This window comes from Clinocottus analis, unplaced genomic scaffold, assembly GCF_023055335.1.
Source record: "Clinocottus analis isolate CAN_PGR_092001 unplaced genomic scaffold, fCliAna1.0.p SCAF_5, whole genome shotgun sequence".
NCBI lineage: Eukaryota > Metazoa > Chordata > Actinopteri > Perciformes > Cottidae > Clinocottus > Clinocottus analis.
This window is the reverse complement of record NW_027176207.1, coordinates 19,657,521-19,677,695: the sequence shown is the minus strand read 5'-3', so window position 1 is coordinate 19,677,695 and position 20,175 is coordinate 19,657,521. Positions and strand designations below refer to the sequence as shown.

Genomic DNA, 20,175 nt, shown 5'->3' with positions numbered 1-20,175 from the left:
ATTGAACATCATATACAAGTGAAATATATAGTTTGGTTCATGCAGATGTGCACAAATGGGCCCCAATGCAAATTTTGGAGTCCTCGCCTGAATGTTCTCTGCACTAAACCCTCTCTAACTTTCTTCTGCTTCACTTTATCAAAGTCAACCTCTGCAGAGACATGTTGTGTTATAGTTTGGGTTAGAGTTGAACCTTACAGTTGAATCATTTCAAAGAAATAATCATCCTAAAAGTGATTTCTTTCTAGGCGGACTTAACACTTTTGCTTTTTTTCCTGTGTGTCATCTTCATTTACTCTTAACTAGAAACATATAGACTGATATTTACACATCTGAACAGAATCTCACATGTGTAACTTTTATTATAACACCAACATTATTCTAATAGCCTTAGTGGTTGCAGGGATACACACATTTTAGTTTGGAGATGCAATTTTTGAGAAAAGGGCCTAAAAATAGGGATTTTAAAAGCTTTAACAGCTCAGCGATGAGACGCACAAAGTGAAATCTTTACAGCTGTTCCTGAATCAGCTTCAGGTGGATCACAGGAACGAGTATGTGTGTGTACAGAAGGCTTAGTGTGCACTTGGATGTGCTGAAGGTGTAAAGTTACTACCAAGGGATTAATTCCTTTAACCCTAAAGGAGCAGAAATAAAATACCTCTAGCTGTATTCAATCACACAAAAAGCCAAATGTGCTCCCGAAGTGGCAGCGTCCATGACTCAATCCCACAATTAGCTCGCCGAAAGTGCCTCTGAATCGCCGCTCCCCTGAGGACCAGTGAAAGGTTGGAGTCACTTAATTCAGATCATTTAAACAAGTTAGTTAGTTAGTTAGCCGGCTGCAAAGAGGCAGAAATAAAACATCCGGCATTTAGCTGCAAACAGTAAAAACACGAGAGGCTGCAAACTCCTGAAGCTCCGGAGGGGAAACGACCAGAAGCAATGTTGATGAGTTAGAATAAAAGATGTGACCGGATCATGCAAAGCTCCTTTTGTCCACAGGCTTTGTGGATTATTGTTAAAACCTATTAAACATTTTACATGAACGCCTCTTAAATCCAATTAATTCATTTTGATTTAGTCACGTCCTTTTGGTATTTCTGTCCTGATCATCTATTTGACTCATGAAGGGGGATGGGGTGTCCGTGTGTGTCTAGATATTGAGACAAAATGCAGAAAACATATGCGGAGAACCCACAGACATTATGAACATATTCATGTTCCCGTGCCCGGGGTTGTGAATGCACGCACACTTGCGTTGTGTTTCGGCTTCGACGTTCCGGCTCCAGCGAGACGCGCCGTGACCTCTGGGGGCTTAAAGCGGAGGGAACGCAGCACGCGTCCTGAAGCCCCGCCCCCTCGGCCCATCTGAGGGCCGTCACCAATGATTAGAGTCCAGCGTGGGGAGATTACGGCCTATTAGCACCGAAGGGTGGACGACCAGCAGTAACCTCGCTCTATTTAAAGACATCCCGCTCTGCTGAGCGTCGCTCGCATCAAAGCAGTTCATCTATTGCTTTTTATTTTGTTTCACATGTTAAAAGAACAAAAGAAATGCAAACTCTTATTGTGGCGGGATCCCCCAATCTCCACTATTTAAAATTATTTTTTTTTTTACCTTTTTTTGAGCTACACTGTAAGAAACACACTGTGAAATTGACAGTTGTTAGCTGGCAGCCATTGACAAGTAACTTACTGTAAAAAAACACAGTTTATAACGACAGTAGATTATTAGTTCCTGTCATTTTCTACAGTACTTTTTTGGGTGCAATGACTTGGTTACTGTGATTTTCCCACAGCACTACTCTGTTTTTATACATATTGTTTTTACAGTAAAGCTTTGACTACTGTGATATTTGAATGAAAACACAGTATTTTACTGGGAAATAGTTTACAGTAGGTTACTGCTCACAAACACAGAACATTTCACAGCGTTTGTTTTTTTTTACAGTTTAGTTGTAAATATTAATGAAGGCAAGATTGTTTCTGGTGTTTTTTGATATAAACTTGATCACCTAGATGCCATTGTGTGTATATTATTCGTCCGTGTCCTCAATGTCACCCAGATACCTTAATCCTGCTCTCACATCCTCATTCCTCTACTCAAACCTCCATGAGTCGACTTCCTGCCCGCTGTCGCTGAGGGATAATTGCTCTGACACCGTAACACTCTGTGTAACAGTACAACCCCCCCCCCCCCCCTCCTGCTGATTGATGTGCAACACAACAGGTAATTGTGTTTCATTCATAAAACAAACGCGACACAAGCTGCCGAGGAAAGACGTCGCACCGGTGACGTGTGGCAGATCAGAAATGCAGCAAAAGGAAAAGAGGAAAAGGCAAAAAGGATAGAAGGTGTGTGTGTGTGTGTGTGTGTGTGTGTGTGTGTGGTGTGTGTGTGCGTGTGTGTGCATTACTAACTGATCACCTTCTCACTGCCACGTTAAGCTGAGGCAAAGCAAGAGGAAGTCAGCGAGATGCGAGCTTGGCCTGGTTTGGGCCTCGCTGGCCTCCGTATCACACCACCCTCAGCTCGACAGACGCTCGCCACACCCACCCGCCCCTCCTTCCCTCCTTCCCTCCCTACCTCCCTCTCTCCCTCCCTCCACCACTCTCTCTCCCCTCCCCCCTGCGCTGTTCTTCTCCTTTACACACATACACACACACACACACACACACACACACAGTGGCACACGCTGTATGCAAATAGACACTTTTGCATCGACGGCTGAAATCTGCACGTTTTAAAACAAGCTACATGCTAAATGCAGTCGCTCCCAGTTTGTATTTGACTGTCAAAGTGAGGACAAGGGGAGAAACTACATCTCTCTTAAGGCCGCACCGGTCGCCAGCGTGCATGTGCATCTTGTCACGGGGGGGTTAAGTGATCGCTGCAAAAGCCTCAAGGCCGGCGGCTACGTCTTCCAGCGTCCTGCTTAAATGAGATTTAAGAGGTTTCCCTCTGAAAGGAGCAGAACAAGAACCCAACGGACGTTGCACATGACGCGGAACGCCGATCCCGAAAGAGAACTGCTGGAGCACGCGAAAGGCGGCGGGGCCCGGTTCAGCACTTTAATTGGAGCCCATTACTGCTTACAATAAGAGGACGAGGAGCACTTTGAATGCTGAATCAGCAACAAGCCACTCGGAAAGGAGAGCTGCCATGTGGACCTGAGAGCACCCGCACCGGCTGATGCTATTGATTACAGCAGGATGGAGCCTTTAGAGTACATGTGATCCTAAAACTCAACCAGAGTTGAGGCGTCTCTCTGGAAATTTAGAAGAAGAATGCCTCAAGGACGCCATACAAGAATCAACACGACCACAGAAAAGACCTTTCTGTCTCTTTTTAGATTAAGCTTTAATCTCAAGTTAAATCTTAACACATTACAGAATCTAATATACATGTACCTCATACATTCTGCAATGTAATGAATGATTTTCTGGCGATAGCGATGCAGGTTTCTGCACCACAGATGAAGCCCTGAGTCGTTCATTTAGGAGCTAATTCGTTAATTCCACCGTGCTCACAGTTACAGAAGATAACAAGCAGAGAATGAACTGCTGGTCGTTGACTACAGTCCTTTATATTCCTCTTCAAGACGGCCGTCAAGCTTTCAAATAGCTAACGGCTCGCGGTCATCGCTCAGGCTAGTCGCTGGCATGCTAACTATTATTGTGCTAGCATGCTGTGTAGTAGCGAGGCGTTTAAAACACAATATTCAGCCCTCAAATTTAAATAATTTGCCCTAAAATGGAAAGATTGTTGACCTGAATGCATTACCAACATCATGAAATACCCATTTACTTTGGTAAAGAAAAATAAGAATCATTTTAACAGTTTAGTTAGTTAACTTTTTAAAATCACTACTTTCTGATTGTTGCAGGATAAAAAACACACTTGTAAGCAGCGGAAATACACACGACTCTACACGCCGCGTAACTCCTCACACTGCTGTCATGTCACAATGACATGTATGACGCAGCCAAATCATGAAGAGCTTCTTTAATTTGCAGGTTTTTTTAACATTCTCACAATCCCTCCTTGATCTGTAATGTACCACCAAAAGGTCGTTTTGGACGGTAAAAAGGCGCCATGTAAAGTGACAAGTCAGTATTCTTCACACGGACATGCGCTACCACACTTAAATATACAGTTCATATATAAGTTTATAAAACATACATTAAAAACTCTTTGGTTATTTTCTTGTCAAAGAGTGGGACAACTCCACCGTCGTCCTTTTTAATCAAATATTGAGGAGGGAAAAAGAATAGGTTTACACGCTGTGCGGGGCTGCACTCAATGCTGATTAAAATGAATTATTCATGTTTAGGAGCAGCAGGATGTTGGGACGCTCAGGTTAAAGGTGTCATGAATCCCCTCTTCCCCTCCACAGCATCACTATAATGTATATTTTGTATAAATATATGTATATAATGTATATTTTTGTTGGGCTTCAACGTCTGTAACAGCTGATTGTAATATTAATGCACCAACCATGAATTTCTCTGCAGCTGCAGCTCCTGGGGGACCTATACTCTTTGGCGGAGGAACACACAGTTACACCTGTTCACCGTTAAAATCCAGCCTCAGTAACACCGTCACACTATAAGCTCCAAACGTGGGTTACATCTTCAACCCCAAAGCATGTCCTCGCGCACGTGAAAGAGGAGAAGAGGTGTGCGGTCGTGTCTCTATAAACCGGTTGCTTTTTCTTTTTTCTTTCCTTTTTTTTTTTTTTTTTTGCCGGTAGGCCGCAAGGATTTCAGCACCCCATGTCTCCTGGACAGCTCCGTCCAATCGGACGCGCGCTTTTCAGGCGCGTCATCCTTCCTCATCCTTCCTCATCCTCCCCTCCCCTCCATCACCGAAGCATGGCGGAGGACAAAAAAAAAAAGAGAAAGGAAATAGAAAATGCTGAGTTTCACAACCGGCTTCCTGTCAAACGGCCGCGCTCGGTGCTGAATAGACCAGCAGAAGATGGACGTCTGCTGCAGCCTCGCCGAGGCGCAAACACCGGGGAGGTTTTGTGAAAGACGAGGCCATCCACTGATAGCGGGTTTTAGATGACGTGTGTCCGGTTTCTACGCACAATGTCACACGACCTTAGCAGCTGGTCGGCCTCAAACGCTCACGTTTGATCCCGTTTGGCTTCTAGTCACAACATCCCTCTTTTCCTTTAATGGTTACATTCAGTTACAAACACACACACCCACCCACACACACGCGCATACTTCCACACGGAAATGAAATCTGCAGAATGACTGAGCCGCATGGCAGCTCGTGCATCCTCTGCTGTAAACCTGATGTTTGGCAAAGTAAAGCACACGCTGGGTGATAACACAACAAAACCGGCGCTTTGGTCCCGACTAAAGCCTGGAAGATGTCTCACCTTTAGAGGCTGTGTTCAAACACGTGTAGTCTTTTTTTTTGGAGGGGGGGAGACAAATTGTACAAGTCACAGGCGTCATTACAGTGCAGGCAACGCACCAGCTGCAGTAAAATAATATACGTGTGTATATGTACACATATATGGAAAGTCAAAAGAAAACTAGACGGTAAAGCTTCTGCAAAAACCTGAATCGAAACGCCGCAAGCCCTCGATGGATGAAGAAGAAAAGCCGGCATTGAATGACACACGATGCGCCTCCGCCTCTGGGAGACATGCAGGTGCATCGCGCGTTGTGTAGCCACAGCCCCTTTTTGCGACGCTACATCCTTCACACGAATAGAAAAGACATGAACACGAACACATCTCTCGCAAACTCACCTAATATAATCCAGAGCGACCCAGAGACCAAAACGAATGCGAGCATGTCTTTCTCATTGAGTCAGCTGTACCGGTGCAGGAGCGGCTCAGAACTGCAGCATCGACTGCAGCAAGTCGCCGACAATCTGAGAGATTAAGAAGGGAGGGGAGGAGGGGAAGAGAGGGGAGGGCGACCGTGTGTGTGTGCGTGTGTGTGTGTGTGTGTGTGTGTGTGTGTGTGTGTGTGTGTGTGTGTGTGTGTGTGTGTGTGTGTGTGTGTGTGTGAGGCAGACCACAGTGGGGGAGCTGGGTCGGAGATGGCGGCGGCCAGCGGGGCTTTAATGTGGAGGAGCAAAGGGGGAGATAAAAAACAAAAAAAAAACAACTGACGGTCTATTGAAGCATCCTTTTCCTCCTGGTGGGGAGCTCCACCTTCACCCAGTTGGCTGCTGCGCCATCACAGACTGCAGCGCCGGGGCTCACGGGTCGGACTGGAGATGCGATCAAGGTTACTGGGGTTGGTTAAGGGGGGAGGGAGAGGGGGGGGGGGGGGGGGGGACTTTATTTAATCCTCGTATTTTATTGCGGAAATAAACCGTGGAATTCTGAAAAAAAAAAATCGTGCCTGGTGATTGAAATACTCTTGTAGGAATAATATCAACCATTTGTGTGTGTTTCTTGTATTTATATATATATATATATATATATTTATTTTATTTTTTTCTTTGTGGACTTAATACATTTAGTTTTTTTTCTTCCGGAAAGCAGCTGTGCTATTTTGGTATCCGTGGCACATCACACCATACACGTCCCTGCAGCTGAGCGCAGCTTTGACACAGAGTACCTTTTGCATCAGGGTCACGTGGTGCAGTAAGCCACGCCCAATGAACTAAAGTAACCTTGAGATGGGCCGACACGAGAGAGAGAGAGAGGCGGCGGGTGAGTGACGGCGAGGGGGAGACAAAGATGGAGGCACAACATAATTAGATTATATCTATAGTGATAATAATAATAATTACTATTATTATTATTAATAATAATAATAATAATAATAATAGTCCTTTGTGCATCACGGTTTGGCTCGATGGCTGCTTCAGATTTATTGTGAGGATGTTTCCTGTGTTGTCTTGTTCAGACTGGAAGCTTTTAATTAAACACAATGTCATCATTAACTATATTCATTTAAAGCAACATTTGCATTGTGGGTAACTTTAAAGTCACATGACCGGTTTGGAGCGCAACGTGCAAAAAGATTTATCTGAATATTTTATATTTGAAGGCAGAGGTAACCTTGAGAAAGCAAGACGAGTGACGCTCGATTATAGATGATTCGACTTGTGTTGCCAGTTGTTTTGGTTGATGAAAATAGCGAAAATAAACAAACAACATAAACAAACAACATGGCTCTCGTTAGTACTCACAGCTGTTAGCTATTTTCATATATTTTCCCCCCACATTTATCCCCAGAGTGTAAATACAAATGCATAGCAGTGACAATATGTACGGTATCGCACCGAAGGAGTGTTATTAATACTTAATAACGTATCCTCAAACAACTGTATGCATATTAAGGTTTATTTATCCAGGAAATCTTCCTTGAGATCAAAAATCTCCTTTTCAAGATGAAATCTTACTAAAAGGTGAATCTTTATTCATCGCGTGTTTTTCTAAGAAAGCCAGCAGCGCTTTTAATTTTAGCTTGTTGTTACGTGCATTACAGTCTTTTCAAAATAAACTTCCATCATCATAGAAAACTTAATTAAAAAACTAAAAATATATATAATTATTTGTACTAGTTGTAAATGATCATGAAATACGTAGTTAGGTTTAGAGAAGATTGTAAAATACGTTGTTAGATTTAGGAAAAGATCGTAAAATACTTAGCTTTAGGAAAGATCGTAAAATACTTCGTTAGGTTTAAGAAAATATCGTAAAATACTTTGTTAGGGTTAGAAAAGATCGTAAAATACTTAGTTAGGTTTAGAAAAGATCGTAAAATATTAGCTTTAGGAAAGATCGTAAAATATTAGGTTTAGGAAAGATCGTAAAATACTTAGTTAGGTTTAAGAAAATATCGTAAAATACTTTGTTAGGGTTAGGAAAGATCGTAAAATACTTACTTATGTTTAGAAAACATCGTAAAATACTTAAAATAGCTAATGAAGTACGCCATTAAGTATAAAGTCGTACAAATCAACGTTGTTTGTGGGATATCTAAATAATCAAGAGTGCATTATTCTTCATGTACAGCCTGTACCGTAGAACCAAACCTTTAAAGGTGTTAAATGGTAAATTAACTATATTTTTGGGGGGACTCCCTCGTCGTGCCGCCGTCACGTGACTGACCTCGTCAGACGGGTCACCTCTGATCTGTCACTCGCAGCGCCGGCATCCGTTAGCTTCCTGTTCTTCTTCTGTTTCTTCTTTGCGGAGGAAACACAACCGACGGAGAGCAGAGAAGCATCCGGTGTGCTGAGACGAGTATTCACGCGTTCCCCGACGGAGGACGAGAGGTCAGACTGAAATACAAGGAAGAGAAACTGGGTTTGTAGTTTGAGTTACCTGTGACCGGTCAGCAGGGCTCCGCTGCAGCGAATGCTCTGTGGTGAGGCCACTGATTGCTTTATTTATTCTGCAATGTGATCAAAGTACACACCAGAGGTACAAACAACAACATGACTTTCAATACAATCCTAAAAGTCTTATCTATCACCACAGAGGTCGGAGGTTGAGGTTAAAGTCACGGGTCAGAAGAGTCAGAAGGGACAAAGAACATATTTTCTCTCCTCTGACAGGATGCTAATAAATTGTGGATTTCTTATGTGCCAGAGTCAAAATGTCAAGGTCAAAATGTCTCACGGTCCTGAATATTTCACCAGCAAGTCAAGAGAAACATCCTAGATTATTAGTATAATGAAGTATAATGATAAAAATAATAACAACAATGCATTTAATTTACATAGCGCTTTTTGTAGTATTCAAAAACACTTTACAAAACATTTTCAAAATCATTATACTACTTGTATACAATAAAAACTAATACATTATAATAAAAACACCAGGAACATAAACACACAATCACACACAATATATATAGAGAAGGCTCTGTGTAAAAACATTTGAGTCTAAATATCACAAACTGGAAGCAGGAGGGTGCAACATGTACAAATGTGACAAAATATTGTGTTTCAACTGCAGAATTAAGAAAAAGTAGAAAGAATAAATATGCAATTTGTGATGCCATGCTGGTTAATCATGAGTTGTGATCTTTAGATGAACACAAAGCGCCACTGTGCTCATTTGATTTAGCAGCTTTTCATGTCATCAATACAAAGTATAGTAAGTTCACCTTAAAAGGACGATGGCTCCCCGCTAGCTTACGTCTTAGCGGCTGCTAATCTTCCTTGAGTCCGCAGAAAAGTACACACGAAATGTAATACAAACAAGAACGTGCAAAACATGACGTGAAACAAAGAGTTAAAAATAGCACAAACAGTAGTCAGATACCTTAAAGAGTCGAGGACGAGTATATTGTGCAGAGCATCCATCATTTATACAACGAAGCATCGGATGACAGAAGCAATGGAAAACATCAAGAGGTCAACGACCTGATGCGCCTTTTATTGTTTTTGAAATGACAGATTATTATATTATGTGTGAGTTATATGAGGAGGTAATAAAATCCCAGCAGTATTTGCGCAAAAAATAATTGTTTAAGGAGGTTTGTTGTTGGGTTTAGAGGTATCACGTGAGCTAAGCTAGCCTCCTTGTGTGACCGTTATGTCTGTTACATGTATGTTGTAACTGATTGAAGAAATTAAAGTTAGAAAGTAAGATAATCCCTTATTAGTCCTACTGGGTATTTGCAGGATTACAGCAGCAAGAGACACGTATAAATAAACAGTAAAACAGTCATAAAACAGTGAAGCACCAACACGAGCAGTGTAGCATTACACCTCACAGCTGCTGAGATCTTGTGATTTTACTATCGTTTCAGTATCTTTTGTTTATTTCTCATCATATGTTATTCACTCTTTGTTAGTTGTCTCTTTGAAGTTGTACATGAAACACTTTGTAATGTTTTATTTTAAGATACGTGTAATAATTGAATCAGATGAGAGAATAAATCAGATTTTCACTCCCGTTAAGAGAACAAACATATCTGTGTGGACCTTCTGAAAGCATGAGATTTATAGATATTAATATGTATAAAGAGGTGTTTTTATGACGATAAATTGAACAAAACCCTGTCTGTCAGTCCGCCTGGTTTCTTATATCTTATGTTTTACAGCAGCAGCGATAAGCAGCAGCGATAAGCAGCAGCGATGACGTCACGTGACCCCGTGACCCTCTGAACAGTTCACAGGTTTAATCAGTAACCGAGTCTTTCTGCCCAGAGACGCAACCTCTGCCATAAACCCATCAAATGAGGCGTCGCTCCACCACGTGACTCGCTTCCTGACAGGAAAAGCACACTGGGAATGTATGGAGATAAAAACAGAAGGAACCGGAGAGAGAGAGAGAGAGAGAGAGAGAGAGAGAGAGAGAGAGAGAGAGAGAGAGAGAGAGAGAGAGAGACTGGGAGACACACTCCACCAACTCTCTCTCCTTTTTTTTAAACTTTCCTTGCTTCCTCCGGATTAGAGGTTGCTCTATATAAAGCAACTACAGTGTATATAAAGTGTATATAAAGAGTGTATATAAAGTATATAAAGTGTATATAAAGTAAATACAGTGTATATAAAGTATATGAAGTGTATATAAAGTAACTACAGTGTATATAAAGTGTATATGAAGTGTATATAAAGTATATACAGTGTAATTTAAGTGTTTATACAGTTTATATGAAGTGTATATAAAATATATGAAGTGTATTTAAAGTGAATATAAAGTATATACAGTGTATATGACATGTATATAAAGTATATACAGTGTATATAAAGTATATACAATGTAATTTAAGTGTATATAAAATATATACAGTGTAAATGAAGTGTATATAAAATACATACAGTATATATGAAGTGTATATAAAGTATATAAGTGAAATAGAAGTATGTACAGTGACTAATTAAAAGAAACTTTGAGGTATTCTGTGTACTTTACTTGAGCATACATCATATGTTACTTCATACTTTTACTCCATGACGAGCAGATTTAAATTGTGTACGGAAACACAAGATGAGATTATTTAATATAATTTTAGCATTAATTAAAATCAAACCAGGAGTTCCTAAACCTTGTTGCCGTGTGACCTTTCACTGAAAAACCTCAACATCTGAATCTATGAGGCCCAACGTCACGTTGAGATTCAATTAATTAACAGTTTGAGGCCTAAAGAATGAAAGCTACAATATTACACACACAAAGATGAGAGATGAGTCTAATATATATATATATATATATATATATATATATATATATATATATATATATATATAAATATGGATCTATCAGATGTATACTGAAGGTATGCTGATGAACTGAAGCAGTACTCGTGTTGACCTGAAGGGGGAGCTACACTTTAAAAACCTGCAGGCCAGTTCTGGTAAAACCTGCAGAGGAGATGTAACTTGTGATGGTTTGTGTCCTTTATGGAAACTCCACGTGTAACTTATGTCCATAAAACTGCTGCAGTCATGCATTTATATCACTCTTTTCCCTTTATCGCTCCTTCATCTTGCCTTTTTCAACATCCCTCTGTTTTCACGCGCTTCCTTTTCTCCCTCCCTCTCTCTAACCCGACCAGAAGATAAACAGAAAAAAAGGTCTAAATTTCAGGAAATGCATCTTTAAATGGGGTAAAATGTGTGATCTGAAAAAGTAGATAATGCACCCTGGATCCTATTTGCACACGCTCCCACTCCCACAATGCACTGGGGGGTGGACAAAAATACGTTGACGTTTAATTTAGAGGACGGCATCTTCTTTTCTCAATTCAAAATATATAAAATGTTTTAAATTTCAGAGAAATATTAACATAGCTAATCTGTAGCTTGTGTCTTTTTCTTTTTGAAGCATTTTTTTTTACTGATTAATCAGTTTAACATCCTATAAAAAATATCTCTTTAAACACAAATATTACATCAAACCTTTCTGTCCGTTTCTCTCTGAAATCACCTTATCCAAAACATATTATAAAATGTATTGCCAGAAACATATTTCCATGGCAGTGAAGTGTCTCGTAGGCCTGACAGCTTGAAGGGGTCGAGCTTAGCGAAGAGTCACCAAGGATCCAATTACACTGTTCATTCCTCCACAGGACGACTTACCTCACCAGGCAGCTGCGTGACCTGGAGCTGGTGCTTCATATCATAACATATTTTAGGGTGAAAAAACTCTACTCAACCCACTCAACTACCAGAAAAACAACCAAAAAACAATAATAAAATAAGATAATATATCCTTTGTAGTCCCACAGTGGAGGGATTGCAAAATTACAGCAGCAGGAGATACACAGTAAAATAAAGAAATATAAATAAACTGTAATAAAACAGTAAAGAAACTACAATAGCAGTATTATATATACAGGCAGAACAATCATGTTTTTAAAATGTGTTGATGTTGATAAGTAATAAAGTGACCAAAGTGAGTCATTAAGTGTGTTTGTGGAGAGATACCCTATCGCTCCCTCACACACTGAGGATGAATCAGCACACAAAACATCCACAAAACATGCAAAAATATATGTCGTCTGAAGAGGACGATGATAAACCACCGTGAGCTCAGGGCATGCTGCTAACTAGCGGCGGCTTTGACTTGACCTGGTGACCCCGACGTGATGAGCTGCAGGTCTCCCCCTCAAGGTCTCATCCTCACAGGCGGTTTAAATGATCACAACCACTCTCACTGTGAGCAGGCCGGTGTCTTTGTATTGCTAGTTTTACTACATTATACTTAGATGATGGTCAGATAGATAACTTAAGGTTAAGCAATGAGTCAAAAAAGATGCAGACATATAAATGTTATCAGCTAACGCACAGAGATTATAGCATCTCGTAAAAAGTGCTTTATAGTTAGCGTTAGCACATAAAACAATACACAGAATAAAACAACAGTCTGTGATACAATCAGACAGTGAAATGCTCTCAATATAATGTTAGTTAATATAAAGGTAAAGTGTTCATATTAACTTATAGATAAACTTGCAGCCATCTTGACAGACGTCTTGTGAGAGTGAACACAGCTGTAATAAATAACATCAATAAGGACTCTGGTGTTTGTGTTCGCTGCTCTCTGGGTGGGATGTGACCCACTGAATAGAACGTGACTTTAAATACGTTTAGTCCGACAGTTAACCCTGTTGTGAAATGTCAAAATAGCTGCTGTGAAAAAAGGAAATGAATAAATCAGAACCCCTCAGGACACCTCATGACCCCTTGGGACCCCTCAGGACTCCTCATGACCACTCAGGACCTCTCAGGACCCCTTGGGACCCCTCATAACCACTCAGGACCCCTCAGGACCCCTCAGGACCCCTCAGGACACCCCATGACCCCTCAAAACCGCTCATGACCCCTTTGGACCCCTCAAAATCCCTCATGACCACTCACGACCCCTCATGACCACTCACAACCCCTTACAACCACTCATGACCCCACATGACCCCTCAAGACCACTCACGACATCTTTGGACCCCTAAAGATCCCTCACGGCCCCTCATGACTCCTACGGACCCCTCACAACCCCTTTAGACCACTCATGACCCCTTTAGACTCCTTATGACACATCATGACACATCATGACCCCTCATGACCCCTTAGGACCCACAACAGCGTGTTTACATTACCCCAAACAAGCCAGAATTAAAATCCCAGCATAATAATCTAGAAGAACAGAAAAAGTGATATGGTACATTTTAAATGAATAAGTAAAAGTCTTCAACTCTAGGTGTGTTTTGCATCAGCTGCTCCATGTGAATTCCTGTAATTCCCATGTTTTTCCCCACACTGTGTTTCATCAACTGGGACTCGAGAACAATTCACGGGATAATTTCACCCCCTCCATCCAGATTTCAGCCTTAAATCGGAAAATCCCACAGACTGGACTGAAAACTCCACCGGAAAACTCCCTGCTCTTCCCTCCTCGAGCGCGCAGCCGGCGTGAGCGCGCAAACACCGACACGCGGGAAGCCCCAAGATGGCCAGCGACACCGGGAGCTGCGACTACACCTGGGCCCTTAAAACCCCCCGTATCTCCACGCGAGCCGCGTGTACACATCCATGATGTCTTACAGCGGGAGTTGTTGTTTATGCACACGCAAAACGCGAGATAAATCGAGAAACTCTACGTGTACGCTATTATAAGACTTTAAAATAATATGTGCTGTCGTTTGCATTTTCTGTGTGTGTGTGCACGCATTGGTTACACGTTACACGAGTTCTTGGGCAATAATCATCATATATATGGATGATAAGGAGGATTTTATTGCGTGACACAGCTGCAGCAGCAGCTGCCGTTTCCACCGCGGCTCGTCCGCGTTGCGCTCTCGCCGACCGTGCACGCGCCGTCTGAGTGCATGTCTCACATGCGACCAAGTCCCGCAGCGCCCCCGGCGGCCTCTAAAATCACTACATCATTTCTTGTAAATGCCCTACTTCTCAGAGAGGATGGTGTTTGTACTAAAGGGCTGGTCGCCGCGCGTGCTTATCCTGCCGGGCGTGTGTTGGCTTCGGCATCTGGAGTATGAAAGCTCGTGCATGTTTACGTGTAGTGTGGTGTAATGTGATATGCATTTTAATTTTTATTCTAATAAGGTGCAAACTACATATTTATATCCCATATTCTATCACAACTAGTTTAATAAACACACGTAATTATCATACAAGTATGACAAGGCCCTTACGACACATTATCATAAAACATATACAACTTTACAGTCCTATAGCATCCTTATAGGTAATACAATACCTGCACGTGTTGCCATGTTTGCCACAGGCATGGCACTGCAAAGAGTGCGGAACTCTGTGGGTTCATGTAAAAAGGGGTCTAAGGTTGGTCGGTCTACGTGCAGCCAACAAGTGTTGTTATTTTGTTATTTAACTTCCTCCTTGAGTTCAGCAGCATGATTTCTCGGAAACCGATCTGCCGCTGAACCGGGCAGGCAGCTGCGCATGCGCCGCTGTAAGAAATGTCAACCTGTACTGTAACTTACATTTAGACACCTACGCGAGTCTGCAAGTGTCTTAAATCATGAAATCACTTTGTTGTGTTTGACTTGTGTGTGTGTGTGTGTGTGTGTGTGTGTGTGTGTGTGTGTGTGTGTGTGTGTGTGTGTGTGTGTGTGTGTGTGTGTGTGTGTGTGTGTGTGTGAGGGGTAGGGTGCTGTCAAAATGCAGATATGACGTCATTTGTGTACGACGTGCCTTGTTTCGGCTGAAAGATGTTTATGTCGCCGTATAAAGAATAAGTAGTTTGGTGTCAACTGCAACGGATCTGATCTGTCGTCCTGTGTTCCCAACGTGCTGACGTCATTTCTGAAATAAGCAGCACGTGCATGAAGTTGTATGATTATAAAGCGCCTCATTAAATAGCAAGTCTTTTAAAACGCAGATTGTGATTTTGATTTGCTTCATTCCGGGGGTGAACACTTCTCACAGTGTGCGCGTGTCCGTGTCTGTGCGCGTGCCCGGCGCGGGGAAAACCCTCCAGATCTTCACTGAACGTATAAAAGCCCGGTGAGCAGCACTGAGTGTGCGCTTCTTGGTCGAGACCCGTCTTCAAGCGGATAAACTCACAGCGAGGAGAAGCTTCTTCAAGACAAACCTAAACCAAACCGGACTGCCCTCGTGCATTTATTTTTCCTCTCTTTACGGATCACAGCAGATTCTGTAAGTGAGTTTATATTTATCACTTTGCACAAGATGTCTCACGATTTTATTTGTTTTATTGCCGCTAACACATTTTGAGATTTAGGAAAAATTTAGCACACGAACATGGATACAAAGAAGCCTCTAACAGCTGTTGCTTTTAGTTTTTAGCTCCAATTATTTGCACAACACGCGCTCAGCAATTCAACTTTTTTTTATTTTTTTAAACCTACATGTGTGCGCGCGGCAGGAGAAGGAGGCGTGAGGTCTTGGCGCGCGCATGCATTTCCTTTTGGCGCACGTCTCCAAATCGACTTTTCCCCCCTTCATAAAACAACTTCTCAACCGTAAAATGAAAAACTGAAGCTAAAGCCTCAAAAGCCAAATCAGGAAACGTGTTGAGTTTTAATTTTTTTTCGGGCTTTTGTGACCTTCATAAGTAGCTCTGACTCCCACGCGTAAACGCCCCCCTGTTCGCCTCCTTGCCCCGGCCGTGAACTCCTCGCGTCCTCCCGCCTCGGCCCGCAGCAGGCAGCAGTAAATCTACACTGCGGGACGAGACTTCCCCTCGTTCAATCTCTTTCTATATCGCGTTCCTCATTTCCTCTTTTGTTCGCTACATATTTCAGGTCCAACATGCCCGTGTCAAGGATGAGGATGAGGCCGTGGATCGAGAAGCAGATCGAGTCCAACGCCATCTCGGGCCTGGACTGGATGGACAGGGTGAGAGCTCTTGTCTATTTCCTGTGTTTTTTGTCTTTACTGTGTGGTTATTATATCAGCATGAGAACAGAAACAGATATCCCGAAATGTATTTGTTGTAGAACAAGAGTATCATCTTGGGAGGGAAGGCTGCACGCTTGTTTGTTGTTTGTTAGTTTTATAACCACACAATATCTGCATGTTAGCTTCAGCGTAGCAGCTTGACTGAAGTCACAATAGGTTTCGTAAAGAAGATGTGTTATGGGAGAAAGTTTTAAGGAAAAAGGAAAACCATTTGAAACCAAAAATACACACCAAGAGTTGGACGTGACCCAGAGCTTGGCCTCTATTTCACAGATATTACAGCATATTATATTTCTACCTGTAGATTCTCTTCCCAACATGGTATGCTGTGGTTCAAAATAGGTTGTGTTAGGTGTGTGTGTGTCCTCTGTGGCCACTATGTGTGCGATGCAAAGCATATCGTAACACAATCATGGCTTTGTAGTAAGGCAGTGTTTGAGGAAACATGTGCTCTGCGTGTAGTTTTTGCTCCACGGCGAACCTCTCGATCCAACTCACTTTTTCCTCCCCGTGTTCCTTCACAGGAAAAGACGATGTTCTCCATCCCCTGGAAGCATGCGGCTCGCCACGGCTGGGAGATGGAGAAGGACGCGAACCTGTTCAAACAATGGGCCATTCACACAGGTGGGCGCGCAGATACAGGACTGTATGTCTATAGAGGGCGGGGTACAAAAAAAAAAGGACGGGGAGACTAAACTAAAGTGCACCGTGCAGGCAAACACGTGGAGGGCCAGGCGTGCGACCCCAAGACGTGGAAAGCCAACTTCCGCTGTGCCATGAACTCGCTGCCCGACATCGAGGAGGTGAAAGACAGGAGCATCAACAAAGGCCACCAGGCCGTGCGCGTCTTCAGGATGCTGCCCGCCACCACCAAATCTAGAGGTGAGACAGGAAGCCAGCTTTTTTTTTCTAAAAAAAGTATAAATCACCATTTTGTGTGCGGCGGCTGCCGGCTCTTTTTTTTTCTTTCTATCAAGTCATCTAAACGTCTTTCTTCCTTCTGCACAGACAAACGATGCAAAGTGAAGGAAACGAAGCAGAGAAGGAAGGTAAATATATCTTTTGATCATTTTATGTTCATGCTGGCTTTAGTATTTTGTAGGGGTGGGAGTCACCAGAGGCCCCACGATTCGATTTTATCACGATACTCGAGTCCCGATTCGATAATATCGCAATACCGCAATATATCAAATATTGCGATTTATTCCCTTTTTTCCACCGCAAATTGTCTCCTAAGGAAAACTTTGACAACATATTGCAACAACATGAAAAAGGGGATTTTACTATCCGAGGACCAACAAGTTTATAACACTTGACTTCGGTGTATTGATACAATATCGCCACGCAAAATATCGCGATACTGTGCCGTATCAATTTTCCACTCCCACCCTTACTATCTTGTTACCGTCAGAAGTCGATTATATATTTTATTGAACCCATTCAGCTGTTAGTATTTCCTCATGTTCGTGTCCTAAATCTCACCGGATGTGACTCTCTTTGTCCTCGCAGCACTCGGTGATCAAGAGCGAGGAAGACGAGGACTCCAGCGACATGCCCAGGCACGAGTCCATGCAGCAGGACGCCTCGTCGTCCACTCAGGAGAACACGGTCGACAGCACGGTGCAAATGGAGAAGCCAGGTGAGGGGCGAGAAATATAAATACTGGATTGTCATTTCAGTTGTAACTGTGTACTTGAAGCCCTCGGATCTGTCACTCATCGAGTGTATTTGACGCTGACCGTCTGGCATCTCTGCAGACTTCTCGTTCGTGTCTCCGTCCGAAGTCCCCGACTGGAGTTCGTCGGTCGAGATCGACGCCGGCTTTTCAAGCGACTTCATCCAGAGATTCGAGGTTTCGCCCGAGCACAGCTTCGGTAAGACGACGACTCACGCGCGGCGCGCTTTAATGTTTTAAATGAAATCTCAGACGGATAGACCATACGGAGGTGCCATACTCACTGTGCCCTCTTCCTCCCTCTCTTCCTCATTGCTGTGACCTTCCAGACTACGACTCTTCCGCAGACATAGTCGAGGTAAGCGCGGGACTATCTACGCTCACATGCATGCATTTTCATTGACAGGAAAACCCATGTTTGTCTTAGTCGGCCTGTTTGCCTTGTACATTAATACCCAAAATATTAAGACTGTTTGGGGTTGGGAGTGGTGAGACAAAAAGATAGCCATACTGAGTCCAGTGTTGCTCTTTCAGATTTGTCAGCAACTGGAGAAAGACTCGCTCATGTGCAGCTTTGACAGCACAGGGTTCCTGAGCAATGAAGCATGCACCAGTCCAGGCAGCCAGTGGAGTGAATCGTCCTCAGGTAAATGTCTCGAGTAGATGTAACAAGCCGTCACACACGCAGCCGACCGCCTAACGGGACGCTAACGTTGACTTATTCGTCAAGTGACATCCTTATTTTAACGCAAAACAGCAATGTTTCCCTCAAACTAAGTAGTTTAAAGTAGCAGTAGCTTTGCTATCTCAACCTAACTAAGTAGTTTTAAGTAGTAGTAGCTTTTCTATCTCAACCTAAGTAGTTTTAAATAGTAGTAGCTTTGTTATCTCAACCTAACTAAGTAGTTTTAAGTAGTAGTAGCTTTGCTATCTTAACCTAACTAAGTAGTTTTAAGTAGTAGTAGCTTTGTTATCTCAACCTAAGTAGTTTTAAGTAGTAGTAGCTTTGTTATCTCAACATAACTAAGTAGTTTTAAGTAGTAGTAGCTTTGCTATCTCAACCTAACTAAGTAGCTGTGTTGCTTCAACCCAATTAATTAGTTTTAAGTAGTTTTGTGTTCCTCAACCTAACTAAGTAGTAGTTTTAAGTAGTGTTGTTGTCTAAACCTAAACAATAACTTGTGTTGCCAAAATCTAACTAAGTAGTTTTAAGTAGTTGTGTTGCCTCAACCTAATCATGTAGTTTTTTTTAGTTTTTAATTAATTAAATATGAATAACGTGGTACTCCAGCGCTTATTGCACACACGGGAGGCCGAGTCAGAGCAAACACCGGCTCCTACATTTCCTAGAATGCAGCAAAGTTGGACTTTCAAGGTCACTTCCTGAAATGTTTTAGTGCTTCATAACATAACTGACCTTTGACGTGTCTCCTCTTTGCTTTCCAGTCGACGAGCTAGAGGAAACGCCGCAGTACACCACTCTGGGCACAGACATCCCAGCCCCCACAGACGACATATGGAAGAGCTTCTTCCAGTCGGCGTCCATCTTCTGAGATGCCTTCAGGGCAAAAGGACAGGAGAGTGCTTCTTGACACTTTTGGACTTATAAAAAAGGGCTCATCCTGTCCCGGCCGCCTTTGTTTCCGAGACCCTCTTCCCATCTGAATCAACCGTCAACCTGAAGATCCGTCTAAACCTCTGTGCGACGTTGGGAAGAGCTCCACTGCGTTTGAGGGACTCTAAACGCTGTTCATTCTCAATGTTTTTGGCTGGTTCAAAGCATTCTTTATGCTCAGTTTCTTTCTGTGATGGTGGATTGTAATAAAACAGGAGTGGGTTTTTTTCTCGCTCAGGCAGAACATGCACAAGATCATACTCATAATTTCGCACGAGGGAGACCATAACCTCGAAAAGCTGGCTACATCATAATCAGTGCGCTCAACATTTTACATCTAGTTAACATGTAAAGTAAAGTAATTCACATTATCATTGTTTCTTCCGTTACGTGCACAAGTATGTTTTAGTTTAGAAAAACCTCTTAACTTCTGGTAAAAGCTCTTCTTTGAAATCGTGCAGGTCTTTGCTTCAAGCAGTTGTAGCTAATGTTTGTAAATAGTTGTTTTTGTGTGTGTGGTTTTGTAAAATAAATCTA

The 20,175-nt window shown here is 42.4% G+C and overlaps 2 protein-coding genes across 3 annotated transcripts in view; one reads left to right on the top strand and one right to left on the bottom strand.

Annotated features, from left to right (window-relative positions):
• The window catches only part of acsl6 (acyl-CoA synthetase long chain family member 6), a 34,367-nt gene extending 28,470 nt beyond the window's left edge, over nt 1-5,897 (bottom strand). Inside the window, exon 1 of the mRNA XM_068599817.1 lies at nt 5,775-5,897. Within this exon, the coding sequence (XP_068455918.1) occupies nt 5,775-5,820 (46 nt within the window). The 5' untranslated portion in view covers nt 5,821-5,897. The remainder of the gene's footprint in view (nt 1-5,774) is intronic.
• Nucleotides 5,898-15,438: 9,541 nt separating this feature from the next.
• On the top strand, nt 15,439-20,175 carry irf1b (interferon regulatory factor 1b). 2 transcript variants are annotated; one of them, XM_068600331.1, is made up of 10 exons: nt 15,439-15,587; nt 16,192-16,285; nt 16,873-16,972; nt 17,063-17,230; nt 17,357-17,397; nt 17,858-17,987; nt 18,106-18,222; nt 18,353-18,381; nt 18,558-18,669; nt 19,470-20,175. In XM_068600331.1, the coding sequence occupies exons 2-10, from the start codon at nt 16,199-16,201 to the stop codon at nt 19,574-19,576; spliced, it is 891 nt and encodes a 296-aa protein (XP_068456432.1). In that variant the 5' UTR covers nt 15,439-15,587; nt 16,192-16,198; the 3' UTR covers nt 19,577-20,175. The 2 variants fall into 2 exon arrangements, with proteins under 2 accessions (XP_068456432.1, XP_068456433.1); XM_068600332.1 differs by having other exon boundaries at nt 15,445-15,583.